Source organism: Acomys russatus, unplaced genomic scaffold, assembly GCF_903995435.1.
Source record: "Acomys russatus unplaced genomic scaffold, mAcoRus1.1, whole genome shotgun sequence".
Taxonomy (NCBI): domain Eukaryota; kingdom Metazoa; phylum Chordata; class Mammalia; order Rodentia; family Muridae; genus Acomys; species Acomys russatus.
In genome coordinates this window covers 45,874-72,794 of record NW_026131693.1, presented here as the reverse complement: position 1 = coordinate 72,794, position 26,921 = coordinate 45,874, and the positions used below count along the sequence as shown (strand labels likewise).

General features: G+C 40.4%; 1 pseudogene and 1 gene segment (V, D, J or C); both read right to left on the bottom strand.

Moving 5' to 3' along the window:
- Positions 1 to 7,160: 7,160 nt before the first annotated feature.
- Positions 7,161 to 7,618, bottom strand: LOC127186390 (Ig heavy chain V region 186-1-like). The segment is given in 2 exon segments: positions 7,161 to 7,489; positions 7,573 to 7,618. Coding segments are annotated over 2 exon segments (375 nt in total).
- A 16,632-nt stretch (positions 7,619 to 24,250) lies between these two features.
- LOC127186389 (Ig heavy chain V region VH558 A1/A4-like) lies at positions 24,251 to 24,841 on the bottom strand (annotated as a pseudogene).
- Between the last annotated feature and the right edge of the window lie 2,080 nt (positions 24,842 to 26,921).

Genomic DNA, 26,921 nt, shown 5'->3' with positions numbered 1-26,921 from the left:
ATGGGGGGAAAAAAAAAAAAAAAACTTTTGAAAGATAAAGATATCAAGATGGGTCTAAATCATGAAATATGACTTTGCCACAAGGTGTAGGAATGCTGTAAAAAGCAGACAAACCCAGAATGCTGAGTGCCAGCTGAGGCACTGGAGCCTTAGGGTAGGATGGGCAGTAAGACCTGCACTAACGGGTTTTCTATGTTACAATGATTTTTCAACTCTGATTAAATTATATGTCTGGTAATAGGAGAATATCTAACATTTTGTCCATGATATTAGATTATCATGACAAATCTCTTCAAAGGCAGGCAGTAGGGTGGGTGCACAAGAAGCAAAATATCATGGAATGATCTTGAAACCTGTATAAGCTGTTTGGTTTGTAAGAAAAAACCAAGGACCAGAGATAGGAGAACTACTGGCCCTAAAAACGGGAAAGACAGACAGCAGACTCTTCTCAAGATAGAATAAGCCAGGAACATGGATGTTGATTCTCAGATGAATTGGCCACAGAAGCCATAAAGATGTAGTGTTGTCTTAAGTCTGTGAAATGAGCTTCAGTGGAGGCAGATATTTTTCCTGACTGTTTCCAAAGTTTGCATAATTGTCCTGACTGTTTCAGATGTGTATGGGGTGATTTTAAGTAAGAATAAAAAAGTGAGAGACCAACTCATACAAACATTTGCATGCTTTAATGTAATTCAACAATGTTATATAAATATTGATGTTAAGCACCCTGCCAATGAGGTCTCAAAAATTAGAAAAATCTTCTGAAAATTTGGAGCAGAATAAATCATTTATTCATTAAATTTCACTGAACGGCTTTACAGCCTTCAAAATTCTAGTCCTTGGATATAATAAAAAGGAGAGTTTATTTAATGGATTTCCAATCAGCACTGTGGACATGACTGGGTCTCCCTATTTATCACAGTGACATGTCACATCAAAAGGTCTGCAGTTAGATAAAATGTAGCCTTCAATGCATTATTCAGAAATTTTAAAGCACATGGATTGCAAATGATGGCACTAGTTTCATTTATGTGAAGATGTCATACGTTGATGATATAAGTAATGGGATTCAAGCTATGCACAGCAGGAAGCAGCAGCCAGACACGCCTTTACATGCCATGTAAAGTCAAAATCTGCTGCCAGAGGCAGGATGTAATCTTACGAGGTGTAAATGTCATTCAGCCATTAATAATTGAGTTTGTAAAGGAGGAAAAGGAAGTGAATCTCTCATGAGAAGTCATCTTTAATCTCAGTTGTCTGCCACAGAAAGCAGAAATTCTAAGATCCCAACCTTGGACCTGGTTCTTAACAGATAATGAAATGTTCTGGGAAAAATCTGAAAACTAGAAAGGATGTGGTACATACACCTGGGATGTCACACTGTACTAAAGACTCTCATCCCTTCGTCTCAAAGCAGGACAGTGATGACGCTGATGCAGTTGAAGGCCACATGGTTGTGAGCAGATAAAGGTGTCCTTGGCATCCAGGATGGTGTCAGGAACATTGTCTGTACTCATGTGTAAGGAGCAGTAATATGGTGTAGGTGTGAGGATGTCACTTCTCTAATACCATGATCCATCATGTCCACAGGGTGTCTGTAATTAATGTTCTTTCTTCTAGTCTCTTTTCCTAAGTCACAAAAATCACATGATAGCTTGATATTTTATATTTTATTTAAAACATTAAATACACACAAAAAGAGTAGTAAGACTCCCAAAATAATAAACACCAGACTACAGAAATATGCCAAGCTTCTCCCTCTCTTCTTTCCCTGAGCTGAGGGGCCTCCCATGACCATGCATGAAACTTGGGACAAGGTCTACTAACTTGCTCAGCAGAACTGCATGGACTCAACAGTGTGGATAGAACATCAAGGCCTGGCCTCCTAAGTTACAATTATGTATGCCAGCTAAGGGAAATCCTCCTGTCACTGGAAAGAAGTTTCAGATAGAGCTACAGATGCTGCTGATGGTGATGATAATGACTGGATGTTTGACACTTCATATTTGAAGTGTAACTTTCACATATGTATGCAATTGATGTCTGTCTTTCCAATGAGGTTCATATGTAATGAATAATACATATATGCGCAATATTACATAACAAAGAGTTCTTACTAAACCCCCTTGGAGTCTGGACACAGTAGCTTCATCACATGGATTATATGGTCTCTGAATTTGAATGAGGTTACCAGAGGAGACATTTTAGTCTCCTGGGACTGCCTCACTCTCCAGATGTTTCTCTGAACCAACTACCTTTTCCCTCCTGGTGAAAGATTGATCTACAGCACCCCCTGCTGGTCCTGAGCATCCTCAGATGAGGTTTTTCTGAGCATACTTGGAATCTCCTCTCTGCTTCTCTTACACAGTATATAACATGCGAATCTTTCTAAGACTGGGTTATCACACTAAGGATGATCTTTTCTAGTTCCATCCATTTGCCTGAAAACATCAAGATCCCCTTGTTTTTAATAGTTGAGTAGTATTACTTTGTGTAAATGTACCACAGTTTCTTTATTCATTCTTTGGTTAAGCGACATCAATAGTGTTTCCAGATTTTGGATATCATGAATAAAGTTGCTCTGAGCATAGTTGAACAAATGTCCTTTATGTTTGGTAGAGCATCTTTCATATATATGCATAACAGTGTTATAGCTTGGTATTTGTGGTAGCACTATTCCCAATTTTTGGAGAAAGAGCAAGATGGATTTCCAAAGTGGTTTTACAAATTTGCACTCCCACTCGCAATGGAGGAGTACTCCAATTTCTCCATAACCTCACCACCATGTGCTGTCTCTTGAATTTTTTATCTTACTCATCCTGAAGAGGTCAAAGTCATTTTGATTTGCATTTCTCTGATGACTAGAGACCTTGAGCATTTCTTTAGGTGTTTCATGGCCATTTGATGTTCTTCTCTTGAGAATTCTGTATTTAGTTCAGTTCCTTATTTGTCAATTGGATTATTTTGTTTGACTGTGTTTAATTTCCTGAGTTCTTTGTATATTTTGTATATTTGCCTTTGTCTAGTGCAGGGTTGTTGGCTATCTTTTCCCAGTCTGTAGGCTGTCATTTTGTTCTGTTGACAGTGTCCTTTATCTTAAAGATGCTTTCCAGTTTCATGAGGTTCCATTTATTAATTGCCAATCTTAGAACCTGAGTTGTTGGTCACACACACTCTTTACTGCTTATCTTAACTGAAACTGTGCTTTAAACTCACAGGAACTTCAGAAATAAAAATAACAATTTGATAACATGAGAGGAACTAATCTAAAGATCAATTAATAATGAAATATACATTAAATTACAGTAATGAAACTAGGCTGGGGACATAGCATAGTGGAAGAGTTTAACATACACAAGGTCCCAAGTTTATATATATATGTGTGTGTGTGTGTGTGTGTGTGTGTGTGTGTGTGTGTGTGTGTATTTACATATGTTGATTCAAATAAACATAGTGTCAGAGATTATTGAAAAACAATAAAACATATTATAAACTTTTGTTAACATATATGATACCTTTATGTCTTAAGGTATGTGTTAGTTAACATCCTCACTAAACATGCCTTGAATATTTTAATTTCCTCAATTAAGGTTCTCTGTCTGTGATTATCACAAGAAAGAGAGGAGTCCACTACCTGGTCTGTGGTGCCATGACTGTATGTCCTCCCCTATCTAATCCCCCTGAGGAAAATCATATAATTTTTCTTTGTGGTTGGGGATAAGTCTCAAGAGGAAGACCCTTGGAATAGCCACTCCTGTGTTAGAAAGGAGAGTTGGGTCTTGTTGCCCATTGAATAATTAGTCATTTCTCTTCCATGTTTCATTGGACTGACATGGATATATGCGAGTAAGTGAATGGAGAGCACTCTTGATGGCTGTAGTAATAACTTCTCTTTCTCACCCATCTTTTCACCTGTTTTTAGGGCCCTGCATGGCTGATCGTGAGCACCACATGCTGGTCTGCACTTTCTATGTATCAAGGTTCATCTTTTATGGGGATTTACTTCTGATTCAGAGCCTGGCTGGTGGGTGAGACTCATTCAAGATGTTGATAGTGGGCTTCTGCCTCATGGCCTTGATTGAGCTCTATACCCTTTTCACAGGCAGATGGTGTCATCTCAGAGGGTTTCTTTACACAGGAATTGTTGGAAGATACTCATGAACTTCAGCTCAAAGTCATGATCTGGTAATAAACTGTGTAAAGTGTAACATACTGTAATGAATTGTCTCTTTCATTTGGTTGTCTGTGCTCTACACTCTTAAGTGAGAGGAAGAACCTATGATAGCAACACGAACCTCTCTTGTCTCTCTTAATCTGAGTCTAGAATTCCTGCCCTGGCTGAAGTGTGATCACACCCAGATGACCTACACTTCTCCTGCAACAGAATTTTTGTTGTCTTGGCTCTACCTCTGATATGTCACTCTAGAGTCAGCCTGCAACTTAAGGTGCATCCAGATCTAGACTTGGACATTGGACATCTGCGCCATGGCCTTTCTTCATGTCTAGAGTCCTTCACACAAGGGGATGAGTTCAACCAGATGAGTTTTCCATCACAGTTAATGTTGTGGACAATCTATTTAAATCTGTACAATGTAGAATCATATGATTACTTTGTGAGAAATGTAGAGAATGACATGGGAACAACATGCACACATATGCACGCACATATTTCACATGGATGTTCATAGTAGCTTCATTTGTACTTCATAGAAATAAGATGCATTGACAATATTACAAATATAGTATAGTTTATGATTTTTGGATAAACTACATTGTTTCATTTTCATGTAGCTGAACCCAAATATAGTTAGATACAAGTAGGAAGACATGAATGAACTTTTGTTTATATTTAGGAAATTGTGGGTTGCTGTAAAATCACTGAGAAAATAGAAATATTTAATATCATGTCCTTTCAACATTCATTACTCTTTCCCTTCCCAAATCACTTACCATTGAACGTGCCAATGAATGTAGACCAAAAGTAGTGTTCAGCTTAAATGAGAGACATACTGAGAACTGGGAAGAATGTGTGTCATTTAAGAGAGAACTTACTTCTTAAAGAAAATAGTCACGTTTCCCTAAGAAATCTTGTCCTTAAAGGACATAAACAGTATGTAAGATATTACAACTTTGGAGTTCGATTAACAAGTTCTCTCACTGTAGTAGCCATGTTCTTAGCACTGTGGACAGCATGAGTGCACCTGGTCTACCCACCCTCACCCTCACTATACCTCAGTTCTTCTTCATGGGTCTCCTCTTCCCTGGGTGAATATTAGTCACCAACCCACAAGGGCCGGAAGAACAGAGGCAGGCCTCCGAAGGCGTGAGCTCAGCAGAAATAACTACAGGATCCACTTCAGTGAGATAGCTCAACTTTATTGTGGGTTATCAAAGACTATATACAATCTTGGAGAGTGGGTACAGTTTATCAGGATAGATGAGCATAATTGTTGAGGCTAGGGATGCCAGTTATGCTTTGCTTGGAAATTGGCAGCACATCCTATCATGTGGACAGGAAAACATGGAGGGAGCACTAACAAGGAAATGTACCAAAGGCCCTATATCATATAAGATCAGAGGCACCTATGCCTAAAAACACTGTCCAGATGATGTCAGGCAGAGATTACGGGGCCCTGCTGAGGAAGGAGTATCTGTCATCCTGTGCTCAGTCAGAATGGCTGTGCTCATTGGGAGGACTTCAACCTCAAGTTCTCAAGTTCTCTGTCTGTTTGGATGGTGTCCTAATGCTATTCCTTCACAAAGTACTCTGACCATTCCAGAGGCATCCTGCTGTATGAATTCCTGCCTCCACATGATCCCGACACTCACAGCCACAGGCTTCATCACAACTGATTAACCATGGCTTTATCATCATCCCTGTTGTTCTGCTGCTGTTAGCACAAACTTGTGGGGATATTAAATTGGTAAGGAATTTCAAATGCACAGATTTGTGCTGGCTAAAGTACATCAATACAATCTGCTATAGCTCAGGAAGGGTGTCCTAGAAATCTAATGTTAATGTGATACATTAAGGGAGAGAATGCCGAATTCCATGGGGGGGGGGTGAAAACTTTGCCTCTTCTTGATGAAGTCAGCCTGCCCCATCTGAAATTGGCCCCATGAACATTCATGGACCCATCGATTCAAGCTTAAAAGAACACAATGTTGACATCAGACATAAATTTGAAATGAAGTTAAGTATTATAACACAAAGGGAGACTATGTTTTTGCCTAAAAGGACGCATGAAAATGAAAAGTATGATGTTACCCTTGAATACCAAACATGAATTTCCTCACTTATAATTTCAGGAAACACTATGATTTATAACACCAATGAGTGGTGAATATGCAAGCTTTCAAAGGCTTGGTATTGGACGGGAGTGAACTATTTGCTTATTCTGGGCTGGAGGGAATGAACAACTTGTGATTTGCAAACCATTTTTCAGGAGTAAATCTCTGTCTCAAAGATTCATTCCCAGGCTATTTATACATCCAGGACCCTTTTTGGAGGTCTCCTCTTCCTGCAGTGTGAAGTGTCTGGGTACTTGAAAATACCAGAAGGTACCAGATAAGTCATTGAATAAAGGTGCTACAGCCACTTAAAAGATGCCTTTCCAGTACACTGGAGAATTGCCTTCAATTTAGAGGACAGACTGGAAGATTCCCCTGCATTCTGGTCAATCCCTGCTGCAACTTGCCTCAGTTTACCCTGTGTGCTAGAGTTCATCTGCAGCTTCCTGGCTAGAGGGACCTGAGGAAGATAAGCCTCATCCGGGCTGTTGCAGAGCCTGTAGCAGAAACCTGGGCCACCATTGTGAACCGCATTCATTTACCCTGTATGCTGGAGCTGGTCTTTATCAGTGCATCATCATGGATTTCCCTTTCTTATTGTTCTATTAAAAAAGAAACTTTTCAAAGGAGGTCATCACTGCTGGAGATTTTTAAAGGTCTGTCATACTGTAGCAGCAACCTAAACCAACATCACTTTACTCCTAGATGTCCTTTTACAAAGTTGACAAAGGCGTTATAAGACAGTGACGTGGAAGCAGAAAAAACAAAGAATGCTCAAAATGTTTATTTTCAAGCAAGTCTGAAGGCTAATCTTCTCTGTCATTTTATACTGAGGGCAGCCTCCTGTTCCTCCAAGGTTTCTGACAGACTCAGGATGTGGTTGCAACACTGTGTCTTGCACAGTAATAGACTGCAGAGTCCTCAGATGTCAGGCTGCTGAGCTCCATGTAGGCTGTGTTGAATGATGTGTCTGCAGTCAGTGTGGCCTTGCCCTGGAACTTCTCATTGTAGATAGTCCTACCATCTTCAGGATCAATCTCTCCAATCCACTCCAGGCCCTGTCCTGGCTTCTGCTTCACCCAGTGCATATAGTAGTCTGTGAAGGTGTAGCCAGAAGCCTTGCAGGACAACTTCACTGAGGACCTAGGTCTCCTCAGCTCATCCCCAGACTGCAGCAGCTGGACCTGGGAGTGCACACCTGTGGAGGGAAAGACAGAGTGGATGTCATTGTCACCTCAGTCCCTCTCTTCTCTTCAGATTTGGAGATGGTGAGCCCCTTACCTGTAGTTATTGACAGGAGGAAGAGGACGATCAAGCTCCATTCCATCCTTAAGGATAGTGTGTTCCCTGACTGTGGAGAGGACGCCATTGTCTATGGAGTGTGGACATCCCTGCATTTAACTGCCATAGACTCAAGTAATTTGCATATTCATAAGCATGGTACTTCTGAGATAAGGCCCTAGATCAGCTGGAGAAGAAGGAGGTACAAACACCTGGGTCAGGCAGCAGAATGCTGAGGTTCAAGTCCAAATCCTCTGCGTAACACATTCCATACTCCCACTTCTTTCACATATTTGCAATTAACGTTTGTGTGAGAGAGTGACATAATTGACTCACCTGTTGCTGAGTACACTGCACACTGAGGCATGAGAGCAGGACAAATTTTGTGATTTCCCTATTTAAAAGCATATTTCATTTTTATTTGCATTGTTTCATTCACCTTCATTATATAGTTCTTTATGCTTTTTAATTTTAGCTTAGTACCAAATTTTAGTTTGTTTAAATAATCCCATTCTATAACCTGCTGCATTATATGAATGATAGTGTACTTTTCCATAAAAAAGCTTGTCAATTACACAAGGTTCTTTCATGAACTATTACTTGTTGTATTTGTTGCCTGTACTATTGCTCCTCTGTTCAAAAAGTCTTTTCTGGTGCCAGTAAATTAAAGACGATTCCTTTCTTTTGTAATATTCAGTGCATCTGACCTTGCATTGAGGTCATTGAGCCATTTCAAATTGAGTTTTGTGCATAATGATAATTATGGGTTCATTTGCGTACATGTAGCCATCCTCTTTTAATGAGAGCAATTCTTGAAGATGCTGTCTTTTTTCTATTATATATGACTGATTTATTTATCGGAAATAAAGTGCTCCATAGGTGTATGCTGCCAAAAGCCATGCTGTTAAGAAAGCTTACTAGGCATGTGGGCCGTCTAGGATGTGATCCTTTATTCACAAGGTCTGTACCATTATGCACCCCCAGAACAGCTTCCAGCTGCTGACATGATGTCAAGACCCATTGATTTAGCTGGGCGGTGGTGGCACATGCCTTTAGTTCCATCACTCAGGAGGCAGAGGCAGGGGGATCGCTGTGAGTTCAAGGCCAGCCTGGTCTACAAAGTGAGTCCAGGGCAGCCAAGGCTACACAGAGAAACCCTATCTAGAAAAACAAAGAAAAATAACCTTTTTATTTGGGGAACTTCAGTAGGCATGAGAGACCTCTAGAAGGAATCCAGTATTTTGAAAGGTCTGTACCATGATGTGCACCAGAATTGCTTCCAACATCTGACTACTCTGTCAGTTGTGCACTGTTGCATCTCTCTAAAATCTGGGATTAGAGATGGACATGGTGGCATAAGCCTTTAAGCCCAGCACCCAGTGAGGCAGGGGCAGATGAATCACTGTGAGTCTAAGGCCAGCTTGGTCTACAAAGTGAATCCAGGAGAGTCAAGTTTACACAGAGAAAGCTTGCCTCAAAAAACTTAAAAGGAAAAAAAAAACATCTGGCATTGGTGTAAACTGTCACTTTCTGAGTATTGACCAGCTCTGATTGAGCAAACTTCCTACAGTACCTTGCTGAGGAGGTACTGTTTGTTGTTCAGATGAATTAATCCCTGATTATGGAATTCCTGATTAGATTCGAATAGTTTTAGAAAGTTAAATTGTTTCAGATCTTCTAAAACAATTTAAGAGATCTTATGGCTGCAATAAATACCTTTCTGGGCCTCCAGATGCCTCACTAAGGATAGCCTTGCAGCAGATTCATGGCTTCAGATAAGCTTCCACTCCAGGTGGCACCAGGAGTCCTGGTATTTCATCATAAATATACCCAAGTTGTATTAAACTTCCCATGAACCCTAGACAGAATGGGGCTACCTAGATATGTCTATATTTACTGTTTCTTAGAATGAATAACAGATCAATGATTGTCCTGAGTTCATTATGAACTAAGAGATAGCTGGATAATGTATAGTTAGATCAGTCCTAATTGAAAAGTCATATATTACTTTTGACGCTCTGAACTCACTATGAAGTTATGTAATGGATACCTAGAAAAATGTTTAGATTTAAAACACATAACCTGTTGTATTTTAGGATTCATCTGTTTTTGTGATTACTGCCCCCTGTGACTATGAGGTAATTCCATTTTCTTAGACATATAAGGATGTGACCAACAATAAATGGCATTAAAACTGGGAAGCTTAACTTCTTGTGAAGTTAAGATGACTAAATAATTCATCCATGTGTGTGTGAGTGGTTTATTTCTCTCTCTCTCTCTCTCTCTCTCTCTCTCTCTCTCTCTCTCTCTCTCTCTCTCTCTCTCTCATTAATTTCATAATTCCATATAGATTCACAAATAAGTTAGCAGACTCGGGACCTTATCATCAGCCTTTTAAGATTAACAGGCCTAAGTTTACATTAGTTTACTGGAGATCTCCACAAAGAGGCCTATCTAAGGATCAAAAAGCCTCCTTTTATGACTGCGCTGCAGTTTCTTGCCAGAAGCCTCTTTTACACGCTCAGCCATAGTTAAATTGTGGTCACTATAAGTTCTCCTGGTTGGCCGCAATATAGCCCATGCCTAGAAAAGAAACCCTGAGCCCCCTTTCCTCTTTATTCAATCATGATCAATTGCCTTAGCCATCTGATCTGGCCACCCAAGAGATAAAGCGAACTGGAAGGGCATCCACATCCAGCCCCAGAGACTGTACCCTAGACCTCTTCAGAGCCACAGCCAGGCATTAACAGTATGGAGTTACGTCTGCATCTTCAAGATGATTCCATTGATAAATATGTCTTTTTTCCCCCAATACCATGCTGTTTTCATTATTATAGCTGTGTACCACAATTTGAGATTAGGGATGCTAATACTTTCTATAGTTCCTCTATTAGAGAATACTTTCTTAACTACACTTGTGTTGTGATAAATAGCTGTCACTCAGGCTCACCTTACCCACCTAGCATCATTATGATTTACCTGATAAGAGCACAGGAAAGTTAATGGTAGATCAGGACTTTATGGTAGTTTTGACGCAATACTGTCTACTTGAGCTGCCAGGTAAAGGCATGATCTTAAGGGATGGGCATCATGTCTGCCCAATGCTGGTGAACAAACATTTGCATCTCAGTTTTGTAAGATTTTTCCTCCAAAGGCCTAGTCAGCCTAGAAATTGTTGGTGTATTTTGGGGAAACATTCTTTTACCTAAATTCTAGTATGTGCAGTTTAATTTCTATTATGAAAATCTATTACTAAATGCTCTATAACATCAATCTATTACTTTCAGTTTCTTCTACGTAAATATATGATAACTGACAGTGGTTTCTCTGTGATGAGAAAACAAATAAAACAATGCAAATAAAAATGAAATATGGATTGAAACAGATAAATCTCAAAATATAAAATATAGATGACTAAGAAACACTTGAGGAAACATTCTTAATCATGATAGAGATAAAAATCTATTATTTTCTGAAAAAATGATGAACAATTTTTGAAAAAGTAAGTTGTAAATCTCTATCTCAGGGATTCGCTGTTAGGCTACTGAGACATCAAGGACCTTTTGTGGAGATCTCTTCTTCATGCAGTATGAAGTATCTGTGTACTTGAAATGAATTCTCCAGCAGGTATCAGACAGGTCATTGACTTAAGGTATTACATCCACTTAGCAGATGCCTTCACAGTATACCACAGAATTGCATTCAGTGAAGAGGCCAGAACTGGAAAGATTCCCTGCATTCTGGTCAGTCCCTGCTTTTCAGATGTAGGAGTCAGGATTGTTCTTTATACACTCACTGGTATTTCTAACAACATTTTAAATTCAATACAGATTTAAAAATCTAGAGCAAAGAATTGGCCAAGAGGACTCATGCCTACCATTCACCATAGGGTTGTATCCATATGAAGCACATGACACTAAGATTTTCAGAGTAAATATCTGCTGTAGGAACATGTAATAATAATGTTCTTAGCTAAAAATCTTTCTTGCTAAATTCTTTTCCTTTAGATTGCTAAGTACCACAGGTCTCCATGCAGGTTGTTATTCATCCGTTATCCAAAACCAAGTACTTTCTAGAAAAAGGGAGACCACAATGTATTCAATGGGCTTTGAAAGTTGATACTGCATCAGTGTTCTGTAAATACTTGGGAATGTGGGGCAGGTTACTGACACTGGGTGGGAAGGAAATATGGACTAAATGTATGTATTATATGAGAAGCTACCTCATTTGACTTGTGCATACAGTGAGGTGATAGAAAAGTTCAATGAAAACTTTTAACCAACTTATAGGAATTATACTTGTATGGCAATACATTCTAAGATAAGTATATTATACATTCTACTGCTGGAACTCTGCTGGAACACACAGCCAGAGTTAAAAGACACTTTGAGGTTACACCAGAACTGAGACGATTAGATGAATTTTTTGTTTGACCAAATGTTGATAATTTGGAGTTTCCAGGTCATATGCATATTATTATTTCCATCTATTCCAGCAAACATTCTTCTCTCTCATAATCCAGAGATATATTTATCATGCATTGCTGGGAGCAATTACATGCTGGGTTGGCAAGAGCAAGCACATGAGCTTCCTGGAGGCAGCCTACTCCTTGCACGACTGATGATGGGTGTGTCCCTGGTTTCAGCAGGACCACTAATTGTTGCTATTCTGCCTTTACATGGCTGTGCCTTATATCTGGCAAATATAGGCAGAGACTCTCACTGCCTAAAGGATAATAATATTCCCCATAGGTGCCCCTCTCTCTGTTGCACAGATTTCTTTAAGAAATTGTATAATTCCTGCAATGATTTCTAATTGATTCAAATAACTTTAAACTCTCATGTAATATAGCAAAAATTTTTAGGAGCTCTATGAACCTCCATGTGAATTACACTAAGAAGGAAAACAAGATTGAAATGAATTAATAATCAACAAAATACATTCATTTTTAGGTTTAGTCCAAGGTAATGTCCCTGGTGTATACCATGATAAGAAAGAAAATATGAATATAGAAACAAAGAATAAATGGTTATCTGTACAAGACAAGAGAGACACCTGAGTCTTAGAAAAACATTGATACATTAAAAAAAAAACTGTTTCTTTGGATACATAATATACATGTAAAATTAGAAAAAGATAAAACTTCAGCTTTCAACTCATTATGAGCATACAGTAAAACTACTGCTTTAAGCTTGTAATATACAATGTATCGACTTAGATATTAGGATCAATAGTCCTACTGTATCTACTTTGAATGATGTAATTTTTCCAAACAGAGAACCTTTGTATTAGATCATATAAAAACCTAAGAGAGTATTAAACAGTAGTTGAAGCCATCTGCTTCATCCAAAAATGTGTGTCTGTATGTTTGTTCACATATATGTGCATGAGTGATGCCTTTGGGAGCTCCCTTGTTTTGTCCATTGATTATATATGTGTATGTGTCTGTGAGGTTTGTAAAACTCTGCTTGTTTTGTCTGCCAAGGTGTAATTAGCAAGGCTACCAGCCTAGAACTTTAAAAGGTAACATGTAAATAGAAAGGCTATGAGCATGAAAGATGAAGAATTAAAGTACACAGAGAAACACCAGGTACCAGCTGACCATTCACCAATGCTGTGACCTGCCTCAGTTTATCCTGTATGATGGAGCTGGACTCTAGCATCCTGGCTAGAGAGACCTCAAAAAGATCAGTCTCCTCACAGCTAGGATCTCACCTGGGCTGCTGAAGATCCTTCGCAGAAAGCTGGGCCACCACTTTGACCTGCTTAGGATTACCTGTGTGTAAGAGACAGTTTCTATAAATTCATCATCATGGTTTTGCATTTTTTATTGTTTTATTAAAGAAAAAACATGTCAGTGGAGGTGGTCACTGATGAAGATGTTGAAACATGTGGTGTTCTATAGGGGCATCCTAAATCAACATCACTTTATTAAAAAATGTCCCTTTACAAAGTTGGCAAGGGTAATGTAGGATGTGGAGGGAGGCATAAAAATGAATGCTCAAGATGATTACTTCTGATGAAGTCTCCAGGCTAATCTTCTCTGTCTTCTCAGTCCCAGGGCAGCTTTCTGCTCCTCCAGGGTTTCTGACACACTCAGGATGTGGTTGCAGCACTGTGTGTCTCGCACAGTAATAGACAGCTGTGTCCTCAGATGTCAGGCTGCTGAGCTCCATGGAGACTGTGCTGGAGGATTTGTCTGCAGTCAGTGTGGCCTTGCCCTGGAACTTCTGATTGTAGCCAGTACTACCACTTCCAGGATAAATATATCCAATCCACTCCAGACCCTGTCCAGGCCCCTGCTTCACCCAGTGCATAGTGTAGCTGGTGAAGGTATAGCCAGAAGCCTTGCAGGACAACTTCACTGAGGACCCAGGTCTCCCCACCTCAGCCCCAGACTGCTGCAGCTGGACCTGGGAGTGGACACCTGTAGAGAGAAAGACAGAGTGGATGTCACCATCACCTGAGTGTATGGTCTCTCCTCAAGTCTGGAAATTGGACCACCTTACCTGTAGCTGCTGCCATAAGAAAGAGGATGATCCAGCTCCACCCCATGGTGAGGTCCTGTGTACTCAGTTACTGTCAGGAGGACAGTGATCATAAGTTATTTTGGGGGTGTGCACATCCCTGTATTTACTATCACAGACTCGAATGATTTGCATATTCATGAGCATGGTACTTCTTAGATAAGGACATCCAGCAGCTTGAGAAGAAGGAAGCAGAAAACATCTGGGTCAGGCAGCAGGACACTAGGTCCAAGTATTAAATCCTTTCTGAGGAAATACATCCCATACCTCTTTCCTAAGCTGTGGATGCTGTGGGTGTAACATCAGGGCCTAGGCTCTCAAAGGATTCCAGGCCTGAGATGATTGTTCCAATGCAACACATTGTCTGACTGGTTTACAGATGGTGATTGTGAAATTCAAAAACAACCAAGTTATAGGAATTTATAGCCTCCTTTCGATACAGACAATTAACTTTTGCCTTTCTACGGGGTTATATACTAAAAATTCACACAAATGAACAAAAGTGAATGTCCTTCAGAAGAATTTGCACACAATGATTATTGTAGCACCATCACAATAACTGAAATATTGGGGAAAACTACCTGTAAAAAGAGTCAAAAGGACAGTGTTACATACACAACACAACAGAATTTCTACAGCATCCATTTTAGGATACTGGATGAAACTGGTGATAATTGTATTAACTAAGATCATTTAGAAAATACAGGCATTAAATGATACACTTGAATACTTATTAGATATTATGCTGTTATATAGAAGTATGCATGCAAATACATAATATTGTGTAAATTAAACTATCTAGCTTAGTAAAGTGAGAAATAAGAGGGCCAAAAAAAGAAAGGGTGGAAGTTATGGGAAAAATATTCACAGTGTTAACAAGACTCGTCTGAAAAGTCTAAACAAATGTAAAATTGTTATTTATACTTTCAGAATGATTTTATTTGAAAATTTCATTCATAGATGAAATACATTATGATCATGTTTATCCCTATTAGTCCCTTGGGACCTTCCAATAAGTCTCTTTCCCAACATCCTGATCTCTTTTTTTTTCTATAACTTATTAACACAGTGAATCAGATTAGTTCAATTTATATATACATAGGTAAGGTCATTCACATTACCATATAGAAAACCTACAGAACCAATTAAAAAATAGAGATTTTAATTTCTTCACTAATCAGTAAATGCCAATAGTCCTCAGCTTGATGTGAAATCTCAGGAGTTCCCTGTTATCCATATTGTAATATTTTTTAAACTGTTGTACTATCTTTAGTGGTGAGAATGCAGCTCATAGGTACTAAGGTGTATGTGTCATTCTCAGAGGACTACTTAAAAATTCAGTTCTTGTATTGTAACATCTGGACCCATGGGATCAAAGTCATATTGCTAACCTTGCCAGGAGACACTTTTCCCTACTCAGCTGTGGCTCAGGCTCTCATGCTGTAACTTGAACTGCCTTGATTTGTTCAGGTCTTGTGCTGGTAACTACAGCTGCTGAGAGTCCATGTGTACAGTGATCATGTCAAGTCATGAGACACCATTTCATGTCTATGTATACCATATTCCAGACCTTTTTTTCATTAACTGATTTACTTATTCACTTAAATTCCTAAAGACGTTTTCTCTACCTCCTCTTTTCCAAGTCCTCCCTCCTCTCCTCCCATCCCCTCAGTCTCACCTCCCCTTCTCCCAATACCCTCCCTTTCTCCTCAGAAATGGGAATGTTTCCCATGGATGTATTCACATATGAATTCCTGAAACCCTGAGATACAGTAGTCAATATAAAGAGGAGGAACCCTGTGGTACTCAAAGAAAAGCTAACAATTCCAGAAAATAAATATATCCACATTGATAAGGAGCAGAAATCAAGCGAATGTACATTGTCACTCAATCTATTTCCAGTACTGCATTTGCACACATTTAACAGTATTGAGAAGGTAGGAAATGTCCTTGACAAAGATCTTTATGTTTGGAGGATATGTGTGTGTGTAGAAAGCTTTATCTCTACCTGTCTACCTTTCCAAGTCTAGCATCTTCTAATTCCTAAGCAGGGCATGTGTTAGTAATTCTTTCTATTAATTTAAGGTTTTCATTAAGGAGGGGTAGATATGGGATATTCTCCAAATGAAAGAAATAAACAACACTATGTAGGAATATGTGTGCCTGTGTGTTTAAATGGCTGAAGTGTATCTATACATATTAAATAAAAATATATGCTACATAAATTCAGACTATTCATGTGTGTTTTCTCTAACTTCAGGTTCATGAATCAGATGCACCTGATATGGCATGAAATAAGGTTCTGGGATCTGTTGAGTGCATGTCTTCTCTTCTATATCTGGTCAGAATCAATGTGATGTCTGGTGAATTTTAAGTTCACAGGGCATCATCCTCAGGGAATCAACATATTCTCATTATAGTGGCCCATTCCAAGGTGCTAGATGGCTTTAACTTGCCATTTCAGAATCTCTGCTGTGCGGGATAATGTCTATCATGCTGTTCTTCCTACTCCAGGAAGTGGGATGCTGGTGGCTAGCACAGGGTGTGATGGGCAGGAGTGCATGCCTACTTAGGTAGTATGGATTAAATAGACATCTCCTCTATATGTAATCTATTCACAAATATCTGGGCTCTGAGATTATAAATGGATAATAAGAGCTTATTGTCCCAAAATAAATAAATACGAGGATCACTGTACTTACTGATCTGGTGTGTCTGTGACACAGTCAGGGAACTTTCCATGAATGCACGAATACAAAGATTTCCAGCATTTTCCCATTCTTTCTCTTCTCTGTGGATTATTTCACCCTTCTACTCTGGCTGGGCCTTGGTTTCATTGATCACAAATACCCATCAGTTCCTTGTGTAACTGTGCTATATTTGATGCTTCTGATCACCACATAAGGCCTAGGCACATTTGCACTATTCTCGGGCCCCTTTGCAGAGGACTGCATGATGTGCAAAGAGGCTCACATCTCCTGACTCTGATTCTCTCACAGATTGATACTCCATGGAATCCTCAGTGATCAGATATCTAAGATGCAGGAATATCCAATGTAGAGAGGTTCTGGGTGATGAATGTAGTTTACACTCTGTAACTTACCTCTGAAGGAAGTCACAGAGAAACTCTGCTTCTCATTCATCTGGGACAAAGTCAGGAATCAGCCCCTGGATTTACTAAACTGTCCACAGCAAAGCACCAAGGATGACTGTCACACTCATTGTCACAAACACTGTTGAGATGGTCTTGTGTCACTCTGCACAGAGTTCTGTAACCAGCATGTGATTGCAGGGTAGGGTATTAGGACAGGGGTAGAATATGTTTGTGGAATCAATTATCAATACTTAATCATTGAACTTCTATGTCAGAACTTTTGAATATGACCTTGGTTGACAAAAAATGTTGAGAAACCTTCAACATAGCCAGGAGGTGGTGTCACAGGCCTTTAATTCCAACACTCCAGAGCCACAGCCAGGTTGATCTCTGGATTCATGGCTAGCCTTATCTACAGAGTGAGTCCCAGAAAAATTAGGAATACACAGAGAAGCCCTGTCTGTAAAAACATAACAAGAATACTTTAATGGCAAAGTCGGACACCTCTTTGGAATTAGACATTGATTTAATGTGTGATCAATCACTTATTTTCCAAAGTATTGACCCAATTCAGTAGACACCTGTGCTCACATTTACATCGTCCAGGGACTATGTGAAACAAGTTCACTAATTTAAAACTCCTGCTCTCTAAATTTTATATGCAAGGTGACTAGCAAAATTCTTTATGCTGTGAGAATTAATTCTTAGTCCTCTTGCCCCTTTCTCCAATAGTTAACTTATTTCTAGGAAGTACACATTAAAGTTTTTAAACTTCATTTCACCTTATATACACAAACAGATATTGATTACAAAATGGCTTCATCTATGTTCCAAGGAGCAGGCCATAATAATTTGTGATGCTAAGGTGAATTGATCTTCCTGCTTCTAACAGAGACTAGAACAGAGCTTTGGGGGCTGATGTCCATTTCACACCAGTGATCAACTGAAATGAGGATACCTCTGATATCAGCTGTGAACACTTAGGACAGTTTTCCCCAAAATGTTGTTCAGAATACTGATGCAGGAATACCCTAAACTTTTATTTGTATGTTTTTTATGAACTAATACCTTGTCCAGTGGCAATAGGAAATCAAATTGGATACTGGTGATCTCACTATGAGTGTTATTTAACAAATAACATTTCCAGTGCTGTTGCTTGGACATTTCACATGTCAATCACATCATGGTGTCTGAATGTGCTGATGTTGGCAATAGGAATCCACAGAGGCTGCTGGAATATATTCAGTGAACAACTTCCTTATTTGTTTCAGCTGCCCTATTCTTCTCAGAGAATTTGTGGATCTACAGTGCCACCTGCTGGTCCTGAGAACTAGCTGGTATAAGTGCTCACACACAGGCAGCTCACTATGCCTCTTCTTAAAAATGACCTGTTGATGCTGAGAAGATGCTTTGACAATGGATGGTGATCTGTGCTTCAAATGTTGTCGTCATGAACCACCATCCTAGCTTAGATCTAGCTATAGCAGTGACCACTGATGAAGAAGTGAGTTACCAGAGACAGACAGAATCTACAAGCACTCTACAAGTCAATTCCCCAATCCCAGAAGCTCTACTTGGGATAAAAACTCTCAACTTCAGCAGGAGGAACAAATGTGTCACTTACAGATTAGTTCCCACCCACAAAAAATATTTTCACATTTGAGAAGTAACCAGACTTTATTTAAAATTGGATTGTCATTCATTTTGTTTCCTAATTCAGCATTTTATCATTGGTGAGCTGTATGGTTGTGTGTAAAGATTTACAAAAGGAAGGAGATCTCCCTCTGCCATGGATCTTTCTGGATGGAAAATGCTGGCTGTATCCTCATGCAATTCTCTTCTCTCTGGATCTAGCTTCCTCAAGCTCATCATCCTCCTACTTATGTAAGGCCATGACTAATGATTTTCAAAGATTTGGATGTTTTCGCTTAAGCTTAGTGAATGAGACCTTTGAGGCTAAATAACATACTACCATCTCCAGGGAGTTAGTAGACTACATACATACATACATACATACATACATACATACATACATACATATGCAAACACACACACATACACATATAGAGTATCGACTACAAACACTTATATTGCATTGATGAAAAATCTTGCTCACCAAGTTTATCTGGAGGCTGAAAAACGACTTGCCATAAGGCACTACAATGAAGTTGAGGCAAGATATTTTGGCCATCATGAAAGGATGAAAGCTTTTGCACCAGAACCTGTACAAGGATCTCAATGTTAGAAATACAAATGCATTGCTTGTAAATGGTTTGACTGTAACTCAGAGATGTGTGAAGGAATGCAGTGTGGAAGTTTGGTCGTCATGGTGATTATAGTGGAAGTTATCTTGGGGCCCAGGTGGTAGTGAGGACTTAAAAGAACATACTGTGCTCATAGAACTGATGTATTTCATGTGGAGTCCAGATTAGTTCTCTGTATTGGTATGTTTCACAGAGCAAGCTTGAAGCTTTCCTTTATTTTCACAGTGTATCACCGCCATCATATAAATACTTGTGGTCTATCACCATGTTTTCAACAGAACCATCATCAGCACGGGTCCTAGATTTTCAGAGTCTTGGTAACACATAGAACACTTTTATAAATTTTACTTTTATTGAACGACTATTAGTTACACATCATGCACCCAAATCCCACTCTTCCCCCCAGTAAAATAAAACAGACAGACAAACAAAAAAATCTTGTCACAGATGCTGCAGTGTATTACACAGTACAGCCTTTTGTCTACATATGTTTACTTTCTAATGTTCATTGCTATGAGTCATGGGTCTGGTTTGAGGCCTACACTATTATTACTAGATCCTCACTGGGACTGCTGTCAGATATTCCATTGTTGTCATGTGTCAAAGAGATTATTAATCTTTGAATCTGCAGGTCTGGCCCCTTCATGTGTTCCAGCAGATCATACATGGGGTTGATGTTGGGATGAGGTCCACTCAGAGCCCTGGATCAGGCCCCACCCCCTTGTCCTCAGAGTAGGCCCACTCTCCCAATCCTGTTTCACCATGGCAGGGTCTGCTCACCTGCTCCAGTGTCCTTGGGACATGGCCAGCTCTCCTGCTCCCATGTTTTCGGGACAAGCAGGGATGGCTCTCCTGTTCCTGTGTCATTAGAACAGAGCTGGCTCAGCTGCTCCTTTCTACTCAGGGTAGGGACCACTTTCCTGCTCCCATGTCATCATGACACGGCCAACTCTCCTGCTCCCCTGTCCTCAGGGCAGGGCCCACTCACCCACTCCCTGTCATAAGGGAAGGGCCAGCTCATTCACTCCTGTGTCCTCAGGGCAGGGCCCAGTCTCCCACTCCCTGTCATAAGGGAAGGGCCAGCTCACTCACTCCTGTGTCCTCAGGGCAGGGCCCAGTCTCCCACTCCCTGTCATAAGGGAAGGGCCAGCTCATTCACTCCTGTGTCCTCAGGGCAGGGCCCAGTCTCCCACTCCCATGTCATCAGGGCAAGGCTGACTCACACACTCCCATGTACTCAGGGCAGGGCAGGCTCACCTGCTCCCATGTGCCCAGGGCAGGGCCCAGTCTCCCACTCCCATGTCATCAGGGCAAGGACTCTAACCCACTCCTATATCATCTGGACAGGGCCCGCTCTCCCACTCCATTGGCATTAGGGCAGGGCTGGGTCACCTGTTCCTGTGTCCTCAGGCAGGACCTGTTCTCCTGCCCCTGTCATCAGGGCAGGTCCAGCTCACCCACTCCAGTGTCCTCAGGACAGGGCCCTCTTTCCTGCTCCTATGTCATCAGGGCAGGGCCAGCTCTTCAGCTCCTGTGTATTCAAGGCTTGAACAGTTCTCCTGGTCTCATGTCCTCAGGGTCAGCTCTCCTGCTTCCATGTCCTCATGGCCAGCTCTCCTAATCCTGTTCATTTCTCCAGATTGTTGCTGGTCATCGAGGCTTGGATGTCTTCGCACTCATGTAGGTACTGGATCTTGTGGGCCATCAAGCAGGTGGTAAGTGGAGGCCCCTCAATATCTTAGTTGAGTAGCTGGCAGAAACCATTGATGTTGGCCCAGCTCAGCTTCTTCTCCCAGGGAACTTGTGGCTCTCTGTTTTGGCCTCTGTTTCACCCAGCTCAAACCATACGCAATGAAGGTGTAGCCAGAAGCCTTGCAGGACAACTTCACTGAGGACCCAGGCCTCACCAGCTGTGGAGAGGACACTGATTACGTGTTTTTATTGTGTGAGGACATCCCTGTGTGTAACGACCATAGACTCACAAAAGTTGCATATTCATGACCAATATACATCTTAAATAAGAAATAGATCCAGCTGCAGAAGGAGGCAGTACAGAACACCTGGATTAGGCAGCTGATGCTGAGGTTCAAGTGCTAATCCTCTCTGAGGAAATTCATCCCATGTCCCTTCCCTGAGCCCTGTGCAGGTGCTGTGGATGTAACATCAACTCCTAACCTCTCAGTATATTTCTGGCCTGATGCAGTTGCTTCATTCTGGGACAAGGTTATCTGATTTATTTACAGAAAGAAGTTGTGATATTGACAGTGACTTGAAATCTCCAAATCTGCTATGGAATTTACAGCATCTTTCATATTTATACAATGTACACAGGCCTTTAGAGTAGGTTGCATATAAAAAAACTGATCAAAATGACCCAAAAGGAACATACATCAGAAATATTAGAACATCAAACTTTATTGCAGCAGGGTCTACGATAATTATATTATGGAAATAAAATACATATCTGTCATGAGATGAATGCATAAGGATTATGCAATGATATATGCACCACTACATAACAATGTATACAATGGACTGTGACAGTTGATGCTGCATCAGTGTTCTGTAAATGCTTGAAAATATGGGGCATGTCACTGACACTAGGAGGGAAAGAAGGAAATATGGGCCAAAGGTATGTACATACAGCGAGGTGAGAAATGAGTTCTATGATACTATTTAATAATACTTTTGACCAAATTACAGGAATTATAGTTCTGTGGAAATGCTTTCTAATATAAGTATATCTTATAACTGAAGAGACTGGAACTTCTGCTGGGACACACAGCCAGCGTTAACAACACACCTTCAGGTTACGTCAGAATCGAAATGATTGAATGAGTTTTTGTTTGACCAAAGTTTGGTGATTTGCATGTTCCAGGCAATATTGATATTATTATTATTCCCAATTATTCCAGAAAAAGTTCTTTGCTCTCAAAATCCAGATATCTTTTTATCGTGCATTGCTGGGAACAATCACATGCTGGATTGGCAAAAGCAAGTACATGAGCTTCCTGGAGGCAGCCCACTGCTTCTTGCATGAGAGATGATTGGGTGTGTCCCTGATTGAGTAGAATCATTTATTATTGCTATACTGCCTTTCCATGCTTGTTCCAAACATCTGGCATGGTACAGACTCTTACTGCCTAAAGGATAATCATATCCCTCATAATTGCTATTCTTTGTGTTGGGTAGATTTCCTACAGATATTTTATAATTCCTGATAATGGCTTCTAATTGATTCAAATAAGATTAAATCCTCGTATAATACAGTGAAAATTCTATGAGTTCTATGAACCTCCATGTGAATTACATGAAGAAGGAAAACAAGACTGAAGTGAATTAATAATCAAGGAAATACATTCAATTTAGGTTTAGTCCAAGGATATGGCCCAGGTTTATACAATGATAAGAAATGATAATATGAAAATAGAAACAAAGAATAAGTGGTTATCTACACAAGACAAGAGAGACACCTGTGTCCTACAAAACTTTGACATAAAAATATTTCTTTGAACACATAAGGCACATGTGTATTTAGAAAAAGATAAAACTTCTACTTTGAACTCATAATGAGCAGACAGTAAAATTACTGCCTTAAACTTCTGATAAACAAACTATCTGTTAGATACTAGGATCAATAATCCTAGTGTAACTGCTTTTTTATGTAAAGAGTCTATCTATTTTGATTGAGATAATTTTCCTGTTTGCATTTGATCATATAAAAATCCAAGACAGAATTAGACAGTAGATGAAGTCATCTTCATTCAAATATGTGTCTGTCTGTTTATATGGCCGACTCACAGTATATATTATATTCTCTCTGTGTGTATGTGTGTGTGTGTGTGTGTGTGTGTGTGTGTATGAGTGTGTGTGTATTCTGTAGGTTAATGTATATGTGAATGAAGGGTGTCTTCGTGAGCTCTTGTGTTTTTCTATTGATTGTATGTGTGCATGTGTGTGTGTGAGGTTCACAAAAATCTGCTTCCTTTGTCTGCCAAAGTGTAAATAGCAAGACCACCAGCCTGGATCTTTCGACATTAAAGTGTAAATAGCAAAGAAACCAGCCTAAAAGATTAAGAGTTAAAGTACATAGAAAAATATCAGCCACCAGCTGACCAATCAGGAGTGCTGCAACCTGCCTCAGTTTACCCTGTGTGTTGGAGCTGCTCGCTAGCAACCTGCCTATAAGGGCCTGAGGAAGAAAAGTTTCATCACAGCTGGCAACTCACCTGTGCTGCCGCAGAGTCTCTAGCAGAAAACTGGGCCACTGCTACAACTGGCCTTGGTTTGCCCTGTGAGCTGGAGCTGATGTCTATCAATGCATCATCATGGTTTTTACTTTTTAATGTTTTCATAAGTAAGAAATATAGTTATGAGGATATTCTCCACCGTTGAGTGGAGAGTGAAATCTGACTCTCACACAAACTCTGGTGTTCCTTTTCTGACCATGTCCCCTGGATGGGGAGACCTGGTGGCACTCAGAGGACGGATAGCAAGTTACCAAGAAGATACTTGATATTCTAAGAGCATATATAGGGGGAGGAGGTCTCCCTCAATCACATACATAGGGGAGGGGAGAAGGGGGGAAGTGGGAGGGAGGGAAGAATGGGAGGAAAGAGGGGAAGGGCTAACAATCGAGATGTAATATGAATAAATTAATAAAATTTAAAAAAAGAAATATGGTTATGGAAGTTTTCGCAGTGAGGATATTGAAAGGTCTGGTGTACTCTAGGGGCATTAAAAATCAACATTACTTTACTCATAGATGTCCTTTTATAAAATTGACAAAGATACTATAAGACTGTGAAAAGAGCAGAAAAATGAGTGCTCAAAATTATTATTTCTGAGCAAGTCTCCAGGCTAATCTTCCCTTTCATCTCAGTAGCAGAGCAGCTTCCTGCTCCTCCAGGGTTTCTGACAATCTCAGGATGTGGTTGAAACACTGTGTCTCTCGCACAGTAATAGACCGCAGAGTCCTCAGATGTCAGGCTGCTGAGCTCCATGTAAGCTGTGCTGGAGGATTTGTCTTCAGTCAGTGTGGCCTTGCCCTTGAAATTCTGATTGTAGCCAGTACAACCATTTGAAGGAATAATCCATCCAATCCACTCCAGGCCCTGTCCTGGCTTCTGCTTTATCCAGCTCATATCACAGTCTGTCAATGTGTAGCCAGAAGCCTTGCAGGACAACTTCACTGAGGCCCCAGGTCTCCTCAGCTCTGCCTAGGATTGCTGCAGCTGCACCTGAGAGTGGAGACCTGTGGAGACAAAGGCAGAGTGGATGTCAATGTCACCTCAGTCCCTGTGTCCTCCTCAGATTTGGAGCTGGTCAGCCCATTTACCTGTAGTTATTGACAGGAGGAAGAGGATGATCCAGCTCCGTTCCATCCTTAGGGATGGTGTGTTCTCTGACTGTGGAGAGGACACTGACCAGATGATGTCTTGGGGGTGTAGAATCATTTTATTTACCACCATAGACTCACGTAATTTGCATATTCATGAGATGGGCCTTCTTAGATAGACCTATAGTCCAGCAGTGGAAGAAGGAGGTAAAAACACCTGATTCAGGCAGCAGGATGCTCAGGGTCAAGTCCTAATCCTCTGAGGAAACAAATCCCATATCCCCTCCCATCCTTCAGATGTTTAATATTTTGGTGAGAGGGTGACATCGTTGGCTCATCTGTGACTGAGTACTCTGCCAATCATTCTCAGCACTGGACCACCATGCATGTCTGCATCAATTCATACATACTGCATGCTGAGAGCTGAGAACAGAAATAATATACTGGTATGACTATAAATATTTATAAGACAGTTTGGCAACATGACCATAGGGACTCTGGTCTACGAGGGATGATGTCATCTCTAACCATGGACTTTTGCCATGTTTACTACAACAAACTCTTTCCTCTGGTTCAGGCCAAAAAATCAATTAGAAAGGAGTTGGTTCTTGTATAGCAACCAGGCACTAATGGGTACATCTTACCTGAAGGAAGATGCTGTGGACTGCAACCCTGGTACTGCATGAGATCACTGATGTCTTTATTCTTCCCTCAAGCTACACAGCACCTTGCTGCACTAGTAAACCTACCCACCAGGGAGAATTCACAGAACAAGTAGGTTTTATGTGTCCTACAACCAGATTCCTCAGCCAGTTGAAAGGCAGATAAAGGAATCCTAATGTTCTAATTTGACCTCAGTCAGATGATGAGAAGCAAGAGTACAAGTGATGACATGGATGTCATGAAGGCTGATCCTCTCTCACCGTTGAAGGGAGTGCAGTAGCACTGGTAATCAGTTTGGAGAATTCACCAAAAAATTAACTAATTAATTAGTTAATAAAACTATTCTGTGTCCCAGCTAGAGCCCTCAAAGCATATACCCAAATGACTCTACACATTATAGAGACACTTGAAATTCCATATTCATTCACAGCATGTTGTTCATGCTCTGTTCTCAGCAGCTAGAGAATGAAATCATCATAGAGTTCCAACAAAATTCAAATAGGAAAAGACAGTGTAGTCTGTTTTTGACATTGTGTGTATCCAGTTTAATCTGTCCTGTAATTTCTCTATGTAGTTTGTTCTGCCAATGCGTGGGAGTATCCATCCAACCAATTCAATCACATGCCCAGGCTTCTGCCTCATCCAGTGTCCCATTATAGCAAATGGAAAACTAACTGACACAAAATCCTTGCAGGTAACCTTTCAGGAAGCTCCAGGACTCCTGAGGGCAGCTCCAGAATGCAGCAGCTGAACCTCGGAGTGACACCTACAGAGAGGATGCCAGATCTATTCAGTCTGTAGCTCCCCCTAGCCCTGCTCTTGGGAATTCACTTATCTGTAGCAGTTGTCACCAGGTAGAGATGGTCCAACTCCATGCCAAGGTGTGAAGCTGTGTGCCTAAAGGCTGTGGAAAAGTGAGTACTAATGTGGTACTGTTGGTTGTATGGACATCACTGTAATTACAACCACAACTAATTTATGAAATCAAGAGGAAGAATGTTTCTCAGATGAAGACATGATTTTTTTAGATACAACTGGTAGAGTTTTTCTGTTAGTAAATGCATGGTGAGGTTCTAGTATATTAAGAAATGAATTCAAGCTCCATCATGGCACGCATGCACACTGAGCTCTTCCATCACACTGACAATCCATTCACCCCATCCATGTTACTGATGTGAATCTCAAATCAAGTGTTCAAGAGACACCTGAAGCTCCTCAGTGTCAACCATATTTCTGATGATGTGAAGGTGCATTGACCATCCTACCCCACTCAGACACATAGAGCTCTTCCATCCCAACTGAGAAACCAGTCACCATATCCATGTTCCTTAATGTGAAACACTTCAAGTGTTCAAGGACAACACTCAGGTTCAACCACATTTGTGATGCTGAGGAGGTTCATTGACAACCCTGCTTCTATCAGACACTCACTCAGAGTTTTGGAGGTGGCTCTCCATCACAAT